At 45.9% G+C, this 17760-nt stretch overlaps 1 protein-coding gene across 1 annotated transcript; it reads right to left on the reverse strand.

The window, feature by feature from the left end:
- Positions 1–9560: 9560 nt before the first annotated feature.
- Positions 9561–17090, reverse strand: LOC149360302 (uncharacterized). Its single transcript, XM_089569233.1, has 6 exons — positions 16967–17090; positions 16757–16900; positions 13797–13945; positions 10459–10562; positions 10125–10199; positions 9561–9862 (listed from the first exon to the last, which is right to left on the reverse strand). The coding sequence occupies exons 2-6, from the start codon at positions 16847–16849 to the stop codon at positions 9711–9713; spliced, it is 573 nt and encodes a 190-aa protein (XP_089425359.1). The 5' UTR covers positions 16850–16900; positions 16967–17090; the 3' UTR covers positions 9561–9710.
- Positions 17091–17760: the final 670 nt, after the last annotated feature.

Raw genomic sequence — 17760 nt, forward strand, 5'->3', positions numbered from 1 at the left:
GTATTTCCTGCACGGCGTGAACAACGGTTATAGCACTTGAAGCATTTAATTTTCGCGCGTTACACAGCCATCTGTTCAATTAAATTCCGATGGTGGGCCTCGTGAAAATAAGCCCAACACGTCTCTTTACTTGTGCAGTGGAGAATGAATTCTATTTAAAACCGAATTTCGTGGCGGCTTTCAAAGCATCCGAAAAAACTAACGTCACTAAGGACTAATGGTGCCTGGTCATAGTGTTCTAACGTTAGGCAAAAGTGAGGTTGTAATGTATTGGAGGGCTTATGCGAACCCCAGGTTCATAGGTGTCGATTCTGTTCACTCACGGCGCATTATAGCTACAAAATCTTTTCCTACTCTCGTGTATCTTTAAAAAAGAGCACAGTGCGATGTAAATTGTTAGTTTTTTTTTTGCAACTACAAGAGTATTATGGCTCGCACTTTCCGGATTTCGCTTCAGGCGCATTCACACAAAACAGCAATTCATAAGCAGTCATGGCGGGAACTTCACTGCAAGCAAGCAGGAAGCTTCCCTTTTTTTCTTACGCCCCTAGCGATCGCTTCGCCAATGACCTGGTCAGGGGAAGCGTGAGGATTTCCGCGACGGTTACGTTATCTTTTTTTTTCCTGACATCTAACTGCTCGTAACACCAAGCTTGTCGGAGCCGGAATTCCCGAGTAGGTAGTTTGCGGTTCGAGATGGAGAAGCTTTGCTAGGTCAAATAAGTGGCATATAAGTGAACATACCGAAGGAGGTCCCAGAGCACGCAGGCTGCATCAGGATCTCCTATCCATAAGCGTAAGCTGTACACTTAGTTATAAACAAACAGCACAGCTACAAAGCTGTTGACTGTAAAGGACCAATACCACTTAAGTGTGTTGAAAACCATAAGCGTAAGCTGTACACTTAGTTATCAACAAACAGCACAGCTACAAAGCTGTTGACTGTAAAGGACCAATACCACTTAGTGTGTTGAAAAGTAAAGAAAAAGCAATGCCAAAACAGATTCCCTTAAGCATTCTCAAAAACATATCGCATATGTAAGCTCAGAATGTACCGGCAGCCATTAGAGGGAGGTAGCGGTCCAACCAAGTCAAGATGAACGTGGTCAAAACGACAACCACGGGGCAGAAAAGACTGGGGTGGAGACTTTTTATGGCGGGTCACTTTGGCGGACTGGCTGGCAAGGCACGAGCGGGGCCACTGGCGAACGTCGGTGTCAATGTTCGGCCAGACGCAGGGCTTGGTAACGAGGCGCTGTGTGGCCCTGATGCTGGGATGGCAGATGCCATGAAGGGATGGAAAATGGCACGACGAAAGGCGTCCGGGATGAAGGACGCTGTAGAGCCGATCACATGTCGCACCAGAGCAGTCCTGGCACAAGCAGATGAGGGATGGACTGCAGACGGAGGGCACAGAGTGGTCGCAGGGCTTGAAGCGCAGGGTCTTCTAGCTGCACCCAGGCCAGACATTCCCAGTCCACAGCAGATGCAGACACGCCGATGGAGGTAATGCATGAAAGTACGTCAGCTGCCACATTGTCGATGCCTTTTATGTGCCGGACGTCTGTTGTGAACTCCGATATGTAGGCCAGCTGACGAAATTCGCGGGCGACGTTTTTGGAAGAGTTCGTACGAAACACATACACCAGAAGCTTATGATGCGTTAGAGCGTAAAATGGCTGGCCCTCCAAGAAGTGGCGGCAATGCTGGGTGGTGGAGTACATGACAAGCACCTCACGGCCAAATACGCTATAGCGAGTGTCGGCAGGTTGGAGCTTCCGAGAGAAGAAACCCAGTGGGTGCCACTCGGAGTCGATTTTCTGCTTGAGAACAGCACTAATGGCCACGCTGGAAGCATCCACTACCATACGAGTGGGCGCCGAAGTCCTAGGGTGGATGAGAAGGATCGAATCGGCGAGAGCTTGTTTTGAAGCCGTGAAAGCGGCCTGAGCTTCGGGAGCCCAGGAAAATTCGGAGGAGGAGGATTTGGTTGTGCGAAGAAGATCGGTCAGGGGGTGAGGACGCTCGGCGCAGTGCGGAATAAAACACCGGGAAAAATTTACTAGGCCCAGGAACTCGCAGAGCTTGCGTAGGGTAGTGGGTACTGGGAAGTCTTGAACAACTTTGACCTGAGAAGGCAATGGACGAATTCCCTGCGCCGAGACGTGGTGGCCCAGGAACTCGAGCTCAGAAGAGCCAAAGACGCATTTCTGGGCGTTACAACAAAGCCAAGTTCTTGAAGGCATTGAAAGAGTTCGCGGCGGTGCCGCTCGTGATCTTGGGGAGTACGACTCGCGACGAGGATGTCGTCGATATAGGCAAATACAGCCGACAGTGCGCGCGCCACTTCAGCAATGAATCTGAGAAGTTTGACCTGCGTTGCCAGCCCAAAGGGCATGCGCACGAACTCAAACAGGCCAAAGGGTGTAGTGATGGTCGTCTTCGGGATATCGGCCCGTTCAACGGGGATTTGATGGTACGCTTTGAGAAGGTCCACTTTACTAAAGATCTTGCATCGGAAAAGATCGGAAGGTTGCCTGAGGGCGGTAGGTTGCTCGGGTCGGTCATCTCATAGGCCAGAGTCACCACTGTTAAGAATTTACGGAGTCGCAGCGGAGCATCAAAACAAGAGGTCCAGCGTGGCAGGCTTCTCGACCCGAACAACTCGTGCCATGCTTCTGCACCGAGCACACGCCGTCCAACTTTATTTTCTTCTTTAGCCGGCTGGGAACACCGATTTAGCGCTCCGCTTTGCTGCGTCGCTATGCGCTGCAAAACTAAATGAACAAAACTGGTGCAGGAGATGCGACGATATGGAGAAGGGCATGAGCCTTTGTAAAACCAGTAATATTCTCAGACACCGGCTTGACCCGGAAAAGCAAAAAACACAGGCAAAGGTAAACAAAATTAAAGCTAGACAGACCTTCGAAGGGACAGACAGGCAACTAATAGAGAAATGAATTAAAACGTACGTAGGCCAGGCAGACACCAAACTGCACCCAAAATAGACAGGCAAACGAAATACAGAGCTAGACGCACCCATCATGGAAGCTGAGGTGCAAGCAGAGATTATTGGCCTAAAAATAAATAGGCTCCGGGACCAAATGGGATTACATACCAAATAATCAAAAAGCTCGCCGACGCATCAATTTCGGCCTTAATAGAATACATGAACAAAGTATAGGACACCGGTAGCCTATCGCAAACGTGGAAAAATGCGAACGTGGTTCTCATTCCCAAACCAGGCAAACCGCCCAAGCTAGAAAACTTAAAACCCATCTCACTAACCTCGTGCGTAGGTAAACTTATGGAGCACGTAGTGTCGACAAGATTAACTAATACATGGAGAAAGAGGACCTCTGGCCGCACGAAATGGTCAGTTTCAGACCGGGCCTTACTACGCAAGATGTCATGCTTAGACTCAAACCCGACATCATCGACCATAAAACCAGAGACACAGAGGCCATACTAATAGTGGCTTAGACCTAACCAAAGCCTTTGATAATGACGCAATTCTCGCCGGACTCCAAGACATCGGACTAAGCGAGAAAACATATACTACATCAAAGACTTCCTCTCAAATAGAGAGATACTCATAAAATTCCAAGACATCGAATCAACCATGACCGAACTAGAGAGCAAGGGCTCCCCTCAGGGCTCCGTCCTATCCCCGTTTCTATTTATCTTAGCTATGAGAGCACTCCCCCCCCCCCCTTACTAAATAGAATTCAAGACAAAGTTCAGCATGTTCGCGGACGATATAAATGTCTGGATGAACAACGGAAGCGACGCGGAGATAGAACAAAAGCTGCAAGCTACCGCAGACACAGTAGTGAGGTACGCTGCGGACAGAGGCCTATCAACTCCCCGGAAAAATCGGAATTTATCATCTATAGCCCAGGAAAAAAGAAAAACGTAAACATAAAAATCGAGGTAGAAAGCAAGACCGCCCCGAAGGTGAAAGAAATTAGAATTTTGGGAATGTTCATTCAAGGGAACGGACAAAATACAAACACCATTAGAAAATTAGAAGAATACGCGGCACAAGTAACTGGTATATTCAGGAGAATCGCTCAAAAAGACCACGGTCTCAAAGAGCGTAGCCTCTTGAAAATGACTGAAGCCTACATCATCCGCCAAACATGTTACGCCACAACCTTTCTAAACATCAAAAATGCGGTACGCGACAGAATCGACGCCATAATTAGGAAATGCGCAAAGCGAGCACTAGGACTCTCCGTATGCGCGCCTCAACGGAGAAACTGGAAGCAATGGGGGCCTACAATAGATGGCAGGAACTATGCGAAGCGGTTAGAACCGCGCGACTAGAGAGATTGAGTCAAACGAGGACGGGAATAGCATTCTAGGATGGATAGGCCTCCGTCTAGACAGAGGCCCGCGTGAAAAAACAGACATCCCCCAGACGTGAGCAGGAATCTACTAATCACACCTCTACCGAGAAACATGCACCCAATACCAACAAAGAACGAAGAGAACACAGGGCCAAGGCCATAGCTAAAAATATGAAAAGCAAGAAAGGATGTAGCCTGTGTGGACGCAACAAGCGGGAAGCATGGAGAGGCAGTATCGGCAGTGGTAGACGGATAAGGCACACCAAAAATCACGGCCTCGTCGCGCTCCCGAGACGTAACGACGGCCGAAGAAGTTGCAATAGCGCTCGCTTGCGTCGGTACCTGAGGGCGTGTAATTATTTGCGACAGCAAAACAGCCGTACGAAGTTTTGCAAAAAGGTAGAATTTCAGGTGAAGCTAAGCGCACCCTGAAAATGAACCCAGTTAATAGAAGAATATCCATAATATAGAAATGTGCGCACGAATCTGCCCCTGGTAACAAAGCTGCGCACGAGCTTGCTCGAGATCTCTACTAGCGAGCGGCCGTAGTGCAACCCGATTGGAGAGGATTAAAAGATAGCATAACCACTTATATCGAGTTTACTTTACACTATAAATCACAAAGAAGGATATTTCCACCCCCGGATCGGTCTCTCCTCAAAAATGAGGCGCGTATCTGGAGGAGGTTAAAATTACATCTGCCCAGTCTGGATCTACTTGACACACACCGGAGATGAGAAAGACGCGAAATTCAAGAATTGCGGACAAAGGGGCACTCTTGATCACGTAATTTGGGAATGCGCCGATTCCCCGGGCGCCGGCATAAACATTAACAGTAGAGAAGCCTGGGAAGTTTTGCTGCGGAGCGAGGACCCGCCATCCAGTAGCAAGTCACCCGCCTGGTGGATGAGGCCGTGAAGCAGCAATGTAACTTCATCCTTCCTTAGTCTGCGAAGCATCCCTACCCGCGTCCCAGGCCTGTTTCCGGGACCGGGGATCGGGGGGCTCTTTCTCGGTAGATCAATAAAAGTTTTTATTGCGAAAGCAATACTACTTGCACTTTCACGCCTTTGCCGTTCCGCGGCCGGTGACCACCATCGTGCCGCGGCGGTGACCACCATTGACCTTTATTTGACCTTGATTGCATTAGATTGTATTAGATTAGATTGGATTGGACTAGATTGGATTAGATTAGATTACATTATATTAGATTACATTCATTGGATTGGACAGGATAGGAGTGGATTTGATTTGATTGGATTGGATTAGATTAGATTTTGGATTGGATTGGATTGGAGTGGATTGGGTATGATTGGAATGGATATGATTGGATTGCATGGGATTGGATTGGTTTGGATTGGATTGGAGCTGTACCATGGCGTACGTACGGATATTGCTTTCGCAATTACCGGGCTTAACCAAGCTAAGCCACAGCGAATTTTATTCTTTCATTCCTCGAACTTTTTACTCTAATACATGGCTTCGAGCTCGCAAAACAGACGTCTCTCTAAGACTAACAAAAGTCACACCTGTAAATCAGCTCTAGAGTTCCTGAGTCCACACGCCCAGGTGTGCAGTATCTTGGGGCTCTTTGTTGTAAATTTTTTTTCTTTTTTTCTAATTCTGTGCTCAATTGTTTTTCTCGCAGGACTGCCGCGAGCCTCTCGTCATAACCCAACACCGTTCCCACACTCTCCTGTTCATGCCGGCTTCATTCTGCAAGTCAGAGCCCCCAAAGCCTTAATTAGATTCAAATCCAGCCACTGAACATGAGTGGTCTGAAGAAGCCCCCCATACGAGCCCCGTAGGTCTGCAAGCAGTTGCACAGGAGTTCCATAGCGACAACTGCGCGCATTGCACACTATGGAATATCCCATTATGTCCGAGACTACGACACGCAGCCGATCAGATCCACGCTCAAGCGACTGCGGAAGGACCCTGTCGCCCTGGCGTTTGGCATCCGCAGTATTTGACCCTCTAGACGGTCAAGAGTTCATAACACTCGGAATTCACCGCCAACATGGACGTCAGCAATCCTGCGGGTGGTTCTCTCGCAACAACCGTTATTGCTGAGGGACCACCTTCCACACAGCGGCCGAGTGACCGAATGATCCGGCCGCAGTGTGGTGTTCTTGCATAAATCGTAAGGAAACTTATATTGCGGCATGGTGGGGTGCATCCGCACCGTTTGCGGGAGGCTCTGTCTTCCAATCCCAATGAGGTTGCAACCGAGAGCCCCTCAGAGCGCCAGGAGAAGATGTGGAGGAAAGAAAGAAAACACATATATAAGGCGCTTGTGTATGTGTTTACTTTCTTTCCCCCACGTCTATCTCAGCCGCGCCATTCCTCCCAAAGCACGTCCCACCAACTTGCCCACATATTTACGCTGCTGACCGAGTTGCCAGGCAGAACATTCGGACTCCGCACCAGTAGCAGTCAGTAGCAGTAGCACCAGTAGCACAAATTTGTGCCCCCGCCGCGGTGGCTCAGTGGTTACGGCGCTCGGCTGCTGACCCCAAAGACGCGGGTTCGATCCCGGCCGCGGCGGCCGAATTTTGATGGAGGCGAAATTCTAGAGGCCTGTGTGCTGTGCGATTCAGTGCACGTTAAAGAACCCCAGGTGGTCGAAATTTCCGGAGCCCTTCACTACGGCGTTTCTTATAGCCTGTGTCGCTTCGGGATGTTAAATTCCAATAAACCAAACCAAACCTCTCTTACGGAATCAACGATACAAGACGCTTGCTCTGAAAGGGCATGGTATCGACGTTCCGACGCTTCGAATAGCTTCAAGAAAGACACAAGGCCCAGTATGCTCAGTCTGGATGCTCCACTCATGTTCTAATAACGCGAATGACTCCATCTTCGTCGTGTTTGCGCCAGAAATCTTCGAAGTGCTCAGTTTCGCTGCGACCTAGACGAAGGTATTGTGTGCCGCAATTTTTGCGCGAACTCGGTATTTTGGTAGGCATGGCTCTCAGCAATTACAGAGACCGCCACTCTCTTTCGGCCCGGCAAGGACAATGTAAATAATAAAAAAATGTCGGTCGATTTGGGTAATTAGGCCAAATGGGGATATGTGCGCCAGCATGACGACAGTTGGCTGTTGGAGCTACGACCTACTATGTGGCTTCAGGCTACCAGCTAATTGCAACATCAACTTTTTCCGTTTAGCAGCTATGCAATCGTCATTCTAATCCCGTTCTCCTCCTAACCGCTGCTTCTAGCTCGGCGCGGTTAGGGGCGGAGTCGCCTGATTAGCGCCCCGGGTTCACCATGGCAAGTAAGCTACCCGGTGGGAAGGTGAGCGGTGGTGCAGTGGCACAAAGACTATGGCAGGTGCTGCCATCGTTGGGACTTGGGTTGGGTTGCGACCCAGGTTGCTCTTCCCGAGCAGCCTCTCGCGATTAAATAGGCTCCCACATGTCACGGACGGCAGGTGAGCAGCTTACTATAAAACTGGCTTCAGCCAAACAGGCAAACACGCAACGCCAAAATGCGGAGAATGGCCACTATAAGTGTTAGCACACTAAAACTAACAATCCAATCTGCATTGTAAAAAGCATGTTACAGGAAGCACTGACAGAGCCATATGTAACGTTCGGCACCGTAAAAACAAATGAAAAATTAGCGGTCCAATTCGTGCTACGTCTATATTACCTCTCTGAAGGAATGCATGTAAGCTGTTCATTGAGTTCATCAAATGCATGCACAAGGAGCAGCACAAAGAAGGTTGTCACTAAAGGAACTTTTATGCACTTATTCCTTTACATGACTACTAAGCAACCAGCATGGCGCAGCGTATACGACATGTCTACTTATAATCGCCGCTTGTTATCGCCATTTCGGCTCAAGCGTTTGTTTTTAATTTCGTTTACTTTCGTGTTGTGCAACGCGTTCCAGGTGGTCGTGATGGCGGTGATGAAAAAATCTTTAAACAGTTAACGATAATATCATCGCTATCATTATGGAGTGCGCAGTAGAAGCAGGAGGTACGAAGGTTCGACAGGATACCGGCAAAGCTATCTCAGGAAACGAAAAATCGTACTAAAAAACACCAAAGCATGAAGCCTCTAGCCCTACGGACAGAATAGAACTGTCAGAGCTATCAAAGTTCATAAATAAACGCAAGGCAGCCGATATAAGGAAGTTTAATATGGAGAAAATGAAAAATACTCTAAAGAACGGAGCTAGCTACAAAGCAGTGAAGAGGAAACTAGGCATACGTAAAAACCAGATGTATGCTCTGAGAGACAAATACGGCAATGTCATTAGCAATATGGATAAGATAGTTAAACTAGCCGAAGAGCTCTACACGAATCTACACAGTAGGCAGTGCAATCAGAATGTTAATGAAAGTGGCAGTAGTGCACAGCAATGGGACATCCTGCCATTAAAGAAAGAGGAAGTAAAGAAAACCTTGGGAGCAATGCAAAAGGGCAAAGGAGGATCAGGTAACAGCGGATCTCTTGAAGGACGGAAGGGAGATTGTGCTAGAAAAATTAGCTACCCTATATACGCAATTCCTTATCACCTCAAGCGTACCAGAAGCTTGGAAGAACGCTAACATTATCTTAGTTCATAAGAAAAGAGACGTCAAGGACTTGAAAAAATACAGATCGATCAGCTTACTGTATTTTGCCCTCAAGGTATTTACTAAGGCAATCGCAAATAGAAGCAGGACAACCTTAGACTTGAATCAGCAAAATGACCAGGCAGGCTTTCGTGAAGAATACTCGACTATAGACCATATTCACATTATCAGTCAGGTGATAGAGAAATGCGCTCGTTTTAATCAACCCCTATATAAAGCGTTGTAATACACAGCTTTTGTTCATACGGGAAGCTTTAGCGTCGATCATGAGTAATACCTAAACCAAAGCTTCCATATACTTACATATTCTGATTGCCATACATTCGATGACCACTGAATTCTGGTCCAACATGCAGTGCCACACTGAACGGCGTGTCACAAAATCATTCGCAATGCGTGGCCTCTACTCCAGACTTCTGCCCAAAAATCTCAGAAGTGACAGCATCTGCACTGATGTTTCTTTAGATATAAGCAATCGTAAACGGAAAATCAAGCAAAAGACTAGCTTCCTGCCAAGTTTCAACAGAAGCACTCACCGAGGGAGTATAACGCCACAGATAATAGGAAGCGCCAATAAAAGCAAGCTATTAAGCCACTTAAAAGAAACAGTGAATGCATTGCGACAAAAGAACATCTATTCTTGTTTTCTTCCATGGAGTGGGTGGCCCTCTGAGCAGTACCCAGTAAAGTACAGTTGCAGCTTTTTTAAACCACAATTTAAAGCCGTTGACTCTTCTAAAATACCTAGGACACTTCATTTCTGCTGTTCAATACCAGGCCATGCATTCGCCTTCGATTGCAAACTTTTTACAATCACTGAACTCCGCATCACAAGCAGTTGTTTTCAGCAGCTCCAGTGGGCACTCTCTTGACGCGGGTTCCAATGCTGAGTAAGGATCCTGCTTCCAAAGGAAGCAACCTGCAAAAATTTTTCACTCAAAGTCATGCATTTCAAAAATAACCGCGCATAACCCTACAATTTTTATTCAGCTATGCACTTCAAGAGTTTGAGTCCTTTGCCTCTGCTCGTGCAAAAAGCTTAATCATTTCCCATTCAAAAGACAGCGTCATTCGAAATGACTTGCACCAAATGACGTTTTCCTCACAGATCTCACCTTGTTACCTTTTTTTTTTTTTCGCTGTAGAACCTAAGGCACGTATAATATTTCAAGCAGACTCACCTTCACCACTCAGGGACCACAGAACAAAGCAGGTTTTGTAATCGGTGTAGTAAACATCGTACACGCTTTCATAATCTAAGAACGATAAAGAACAAGGATACATGTTAGAGCTTTTGTTACAGGCCACTATTATTTGGATTCGACAGTAATCAGGCCCGTCAAAATAACCGACACACAACATGCAATGTTGCCTCAGCGGAAATCTTTCCTGGGAAATATCAGTGCACGTTAAAGAACCCCATGTGGTCTAAATTAAACCAGACCTCTCCACTACGACCACCTTTAAAGGCGCTGTGTCGCTTCGGAACGTTAAATCCCACAATTTACAACTTACCCACAATGAATTCGTCGTATCTGGCTATGAAGGTTATTCTATTCTTCACACTCCCACCATCAGAACTTGAAGTAGTTGGCCTATAAAATAATATGCGCTCCTCCCTGCAGGAGAACACAAACGTTAAATTATCAGTACGTCTTCAACTTGATAAATCTGGCTGAGCTTGGAAAAATTGGCAGCCTTCTTCGCCTATCCCGCTAAGCAGCCGTAGCAGCCTCCGCCGACAGCAGACTTCTACGCCATGTCCATACTGACACCATAAATGCTAGGCATGTTCCAGCTGCGTGGCCCGTCGGACACAGCGCCGTTCATGAATGGCGGGCAGTCTCAGCTGTTCGACATGCTCATCTCATTAACCCCGATTAGAGGCTTCAAACAGGGTCGGTCGGAGCGCTCTTTATTCAGGCTGTACCAGGCGCACTTCAAAAGGATATATTCGATACAGCCCACCAGTGCTATCAAGTGTGCGCGTCTACTTTTCGAACGCTTCTAACGTGCGCGAAATGTATCCGCTGGATAAGCTTAAGACTGAGTTCTGGTATCGTTATGACCGAGCCTTGAGACCAATGCCAGAGTGGCCACCGGCATGCTCTAAGCGGGGACACGGAAAGAGGTTCCCTGAAACGAACAGTGCACATTGCAGGCGAGAGATAGACTATTTGTTCACACCGCTAAAAGGCAAGGGAGCGTTTATCGATTTTCGGCGTTCCGGCGTGTTCGCCGCTAAGCAGAACGACTTGAAAAGGAGCTCACAATGTCCGTCGCACCCGTTAGTTTGCACAATTGTAAAAGGCTTCTGAAGGAAGCGTAAAAATTGAGGAAGCTCACGTGTTCCCGATATAAAGGGTGTAAAACTGTCAGCAATTTTTATTAGGATTTGGAGTTATAAGAGCTCATTTTTCGGCACAGTATTCTCAGAAGCGTAGTGCATCGAAATACAGCTGAGACGTGACAACTAGCAGGCTGCTTATGTTGAAGGTTTATTGCACAAACATTAGCATAAGCTCATAACAATAAACACAGATTGTCCCAAAGTCACACTGATGGGGCCTCTTATAAATGGTAGCACAATGTAATGTAATAAAAATCAAAATAAAGCAGCTGTTGTTGCACAATACGCACTGAGTATCAACAAAGGAGAGCAAACAATTAACAAGTACAGCAGTTAATATCGTTGCGGATAATTTTTACCCAGTTATATTTGGCTGTACAAAGAAGCAAGTAAAAACAAAACAAAAACATTTTTAAAAAACATACGCCAGAAAACATGTTTAATAATGCGCATTAGGCTCAACTCAGTATCATAACGATTGAAAATTAGACATATAAAAAAAGAAAAATGATTGGTTAATTAGTAGCAACTATTTAAACTTACGTTTAAATGAATGAACTGATGACACCCTCTTTATTTTAAATGGTAATGGTTCCAAACTAATGAATCATGATAGTTCGCTATGATTTTTCCTTTTAGTTTCAATATAGATTGCATAACTAAATAGTTCTGAAGTTCCTGAGAAAATAACTTGTGAACCCGCATTGCTAGACTCCTTATTTATTAAGACAATTGTAGCCCGCCGTAAGTAATACTTATACCCCTTTCAAAAATTTCGAACACTGCATTGTCGTCGTCCCTGCGGCGGAAGCACTCTCAGGGCTACACACGTAGGAAAGCGAGTTCGCGCGACCAGAAAGAGCGCGCAGAAAAAAAAACAAAAGTCTTTTTACATTTGCATTGCGTCTGTCTCCCAGTGATGTTCCCTACTAATCACGCCTTTTGCATGATTACAACCCCGCAATATACTGACATCAAAATAGAGGAAATCATGCCGCGTGGGAGATGCCCAGTCCGCACATTTCTCAAATACCCAATGCGTGGGTAGAAAGTTGCAAAAATATTTTAAAAATTTACGCTCACAGTAGCCTCCAATCGCAGAAACCGCCGCGGTGACTCAGTAGCTTTGATTTTCGCCTACTAATCTCAAGGTCTTGGGCTCGATCCGAGCAGCAGCAACCGTATTTCGAAAGAAGTGAAGTAGAAAAAAAAAACGCGGTTTCGCTGAGTGAGTGATGCCAGTCCCCGTTAAAGAACCCTAGGTGATATATATCAACCCGGAGCTCTTTATTACGGCGTCCTTCATGGTCCATGTGCCGCTTCAGGACTTTAAACACCGCAACTGACAATTTCAGTCGAGGAGTTCAGGTCGGAGTTTGCAATATTAGGACTGAAATTACAATGGCCCTTTTATAGGCTCGGCTTGCGAATATGTATTGTGCTTATTTATACCGAATCCACGCGCATTATTTTATTGCTTGTTTCTTTGCTGAATATTTAATAATTATTTGAAGTTTGAAGTTTTATTCATTGTTCTGTTATAAAGGCGTAGCCACACAGGGGCTCCTGCCCTATCGAGCAGTAACGGCAGACAGGATGCAATTCCAAACAAAACTGCCAGACATATACCATACATCTTGTGCGGACAGCAAACGTTGAAACTGAACAGAAAGGAAAACTGTAAAGCACTAACAAGCATATAAAATACATCTAATACACATATAGCATAGCACTTGTGGCTGTTCAGTCCTTGATGAACGTTACGCATACAGAGTTTACTGGTGGCTCTCTGATTTTTCTTTTCGCGGTTTTTGTATCACAAACTTTCGGTGGATCCAAGTGGCGTTATGGCAATCTATGAAACATCCTTCGGTGTGCTTTTCCTGCTCGCACATACTCTCGATAGCAGATAGACTGCGCATCATTTCTCTCTCGGTCACTTTCGGTTTGGTTTGGTTTGGTTTATGGGGTTTAACGTCCCAAAGCGACTAAGGCTATGAGAGACGCCGTAGTGAAGTGCTCCGGAAATTTCGACCACCTGGGGTTCTTTAACGTGCACTGACATCGCACAGTACACGGGCCTCTAGAATTTCTCCTCCAAAGAAATTCCAGCCGCCGCGGCCGGGATCGAACCCGCGTCTTTTGGGTCAGCAGCCGAGCACCGTAACCACTAAGCCACCGCGGCGGCTCTCGGTCACTTTCGTCTTTTCATCAACTGTGCACAGGACCATCAGATGAGTAGCTTGACACAATATTTAGCAAAGCTGCCAGTGCTATGCTGACCACTTTTTCTTTGCTGATTTTTTTTCTTGCAATCTGCCAACAGCAGCTAGGCCGTGGAGTCACTGACCTTCTCAAAATTACATGTACACCTCAAAGACAACCTGTTTAAGCTTTGACGGAGCTTCCGAGGGTTCTCCAGGTAGGTAGAACCTTCCATTCATGCAATATTGAGGAACAAGTTACACCCATATACTCACCGTTCCGATTTCCTTATACTCACCATTTAGTTTCGTTGGTATGATCAATCACAACCAAAGTGTCCATTGTGTGTAGGATTTCCAACGTGATGCATAGCGCGTTCACTGCCAAGAACTGCGCTGTAGTTTTTGTGTCCAGGCCATACGCGGCTCTCTTTGACATGTTTAACAACTGAAAAGAGGAAACAAGGGAGTTAAGCACGCTTATAATGCTCGTTTGATCAGAATTGAGCAGTATTGTTTTCCACGCAAATTCTGGGCTGGCACCCCTCTGATACATAACTCAGAACAAAATTTATAGATTAAACAAATGGGGGGGGACACTTAAGTTCCGCCTTTAACGGCAGGACGCCTGAACTTTAATTAGTCTCGTCAACAGCTCCATTTCCACAAGCAGCCATGGACACTGTTTCTATATGTGAAAGATAACACGGCACACACATAAATTGCACCAATTCTCTTTTATCCGCAATTTATTTGCTTCATGTACCTACGTGTCGTAATGACGTTTGTACCGTACTGCAACCTTCTAAACGGCAGTTTTCTGATATTTTGATCACATTTCTTTTCCCAGCTGCACATGCGTCGTCATGATTCTCTTCACCAGACCGGCTTTTCCCTACACACCGGGTACAACGCCTAAAACGCCAGGTGCTATGGTGAAGTGGGCCCTTAACTCTGCCGCACTAAAAATATGCGTTTAGGAATTGCGTTCAAAATATACATTAACAAATTTTCAGCCAGCAATCACTCAAGCAAAGAAGCAAACGGGGGCTAGTTGGGTGTAGATTTTTGATGGATGTAAGGCACTACACTAAGAATTGCATATAAAATTGCATTAGGAATTGGACTAGCAACTGGACTGAGAATTCCAAGTGTAGCGCGTTATTTCCATAAAAAAAAAAAGTTCGCAATGGCTTAGCTCTGCTATGCCATGATATACGTAGCGTGAGCAGTGACGTCATGTGGATCTGCGCCGGCGGCGGCACCGGAAGCAGCGGTAGTGGCGCGCGTCAGCTGTGCGCAGTTACGTCACTCGATGCTCGCGCATGCGCAGTATGGTTGACGGAGGGAGCACGCGCAACGGCGAGACTGTGGCCAATGTAGCTCACGGCGTCACGCTACAAAAGTCGGATCAAGCGGATCCATTGTACCATGACAGGAAAAGTTAAATTTTTTCACTGCCTCCCCTCCTAAGACTGAAATTTTGTGTTTATGGCAGTACTGAAATTTTATATATTTCTTAATGTATAAAGACTACACACGTGTAAAAGTATGTATTAGGAGGGGTGTCAAGATTTTTTCTATTCTGATTTGTCCTCGCTATCTTTGTGCGTCCTTGTTTTTGTGGGTGTGTGTATGCGCGAATACAAGTGGCACCAGAAGCAAAAGGCCACAGTTTTCTATTTGAAGCGCGCAAGCATCATTTTCATACAGGCATCATTTTCAAAAAGCTCATCATTTTCATTTAGCCAGGGACTTTTACTGTTACTATTGTTACGTTGCTAATGATCTCAATCTGCGCTGCAGAACGTGTTCAACCTTCCTTTTTTTCAAATATTTTCTACGTGCCAGGCCAGCAGGACGCGCGGGGTCATCAAGCGTGTGGTTATATTGTCACGTTGGTAATAAGCGGCGTAGGGTCAACAGCGGCGTAGTCAGGGACGTGCGCTTCTAGAACACTTCCACACACACACTTCTTCCTCTTCTTGAAAGGCGCTTTGGTCTGTACGAGCGCTGGCGTCAATATTTCAAATTTTTCTTGTCTTGCGGGAATACGAAAGTGCGGTTGTAATGTCGCAACTATCGCGTCGCCAAATCTCGTCGCAGTGAACCCGCTTCAGTGCGCGCCGCTCCCAACCACGTCGCAGCTACAATGCGGGAGGAGCGGAGATTGTAGCGTGGCACATGCGCCACGGAGTGGCAAGATTTGAGGGACGTCGCTGTTCGCTCTCTGCAGGCGCGCGGTTATCGAAAGCCACGAGAAGCGGACAAAGTTTGTTGAGCTACGGTGGCACAGGTAACTGGTTTTTCGAAATTCTAAAAACTCATATGTATATTATTTACGGCGGGCTACACGCCCCTCAGTGAATAAGGAGCCTAACAGTTATAGTTTGAAAGTTATCTATTCGATATTCATAAATTAATGTTAATTCCCTTTCTAATACAAGGGCAAGCAACTCCAGACGAAAAGCTGCAATTCGGCAACATGAATGTGTCTGAGGCCCCAAACACAGGCATGGCATACAGCACGTGGTCCAGAACAATACAAAATAACGCATAGGCGGGATGAAACATATAATGAAAGCACACACTCTAAAAATCTGACAGATTGCACAAAACTATTCTTGCGCTTGCAATAGAGAGAAAACAAAAATTTACCGATAAGGACTTCTACACATTTGTCTGCACAAAATGCATTTTTAAATGTTTTAGACGTAAGGTACATACATTAGTATCGTATAGGTTCTATTGGTTTAAATTGGTAGGCCTAAGAAAGTGTAGTGTCTGATATCCACAGATTGTCCTGCTACGAGAGACCACCCACTATTCTCTAAACCTTGCAAAGCTACTTTCTCTTTCAGTGTATTTAGTTAATCAGCCTGCTAGTTGTCAACTCTCGGTTGTATTCTGATGCGCACCGCTGAGAATGCCAGAGCGAAAAAAATCGCTATTCTAACTCAAAAATCCTGTCCTGAAAAATTGCATAAAGTCTTAGGCGAAACACCCTGCACATCTATAGCGCGTCTGTGGAGGAGACTTCTCCTTTTTTTTAAATTGTATTCTAGCAAATTATTTGGCCCTGGCTCTAATAATCTAAATGATAAGGTCAGGGAGAAGCGTAACAACAAGCCCGCTAGGGTGAACAATGGAGTATAAAATGACGCAAACAAATAAATAAAATATTATTTCTGCATGCGCACTAGTGGTACCTGCTTCGTTGGGTTCCCTGGCACACTTTTCGCTTCAAGAATCAGCTTACCCTGTCTGCGTCGTAGACGGGGAAATCGGCCGCGCATATTGCAACAATGCCGCTTACTAATATCAACCAGCAGGGTCCGTAATGTAGTGGCATCTCGTTTCTGCTTCCGAAAGCGGACAACTTGCGGATAGTGGTCGAGGTATACTGCAGGAATAAGAGTCGAAAGTTATACACACCACGCTATTACATGAAATTGTTGAATATACATACGCCTACTTCACAAGTGCCGTCCCTAAATGCTTCTCTTCGCGATACGAGTGAGCCTATCAGCAGGCGCTGCGCCACGCTTCCTAAATGTGAATAATTAACGAATTAACATTACAACCTGTATCGAAAAGCTCCTCATCTGTCTTTCAGTGGCATGGTGAACTTTGAACTTTTGTCTAATATAGTGCTAAGCTCGGCAAAGAGCACTGTCTAGGCATATTATGAAGCAGAAGCAGATTTATGAGTATGCGGCGTCCAAGCATAATGAAGGCGCCTTTCTGCCTTGTTGAAGTCTGGAGCATTTCAGCGGCGCTCAGTTGCTAGAGCGGCGAAATACGCACTCCGATCTTTTCTCCTGGACCAACATCACGCTGACTTCCCACCTACAAGTATTAGATCAAGTGGTTGTGTTGTAAAAGGAAAAGATTGAATTACTTTTCACTATTTGCCGTACCTTCGTTACGCTTAAGCCTATTAATGCACAAATGCAGTGTAGGGGTATATCGTGCGCAAGATTACCTAAAGAAGAAAAGAAGGAATAACTGTGTTATTCACTGAACTTCAACGTTCTAAGAAGCAGTGGCATGTGATCGCTGATACAGAAAATGAAAAGCATCCTCTAGATAGTGTCAGTGGCATTATCTATAGACGTTCCCGACCTCGTGGCCGATATCTGAAGCTTACTAACTCTAGCTACATTGAACTCCAGTGGCACGTAGTCGACGAGCCAACTACACCCGCCATCGGTCTTTGTCCATAAATTTGAAGGCTTTTGCCATAAGTTTCAAGACTTAATT

Source organism: Amblyomma mixtum, chromosome 2 (assembly GCF_055824585.1).
Source record: "Amblyomma mixtum isolate Tamu chromosome 2, ASM5582458v1, whole genome shotgun sequence".
Taxonomy (NCBI): Eukaryota; Metazoa; Arthropoda; class Arachnida; order Ixodida; family Ixodidae; genus Amblyomma; species Amblyomma mixtum.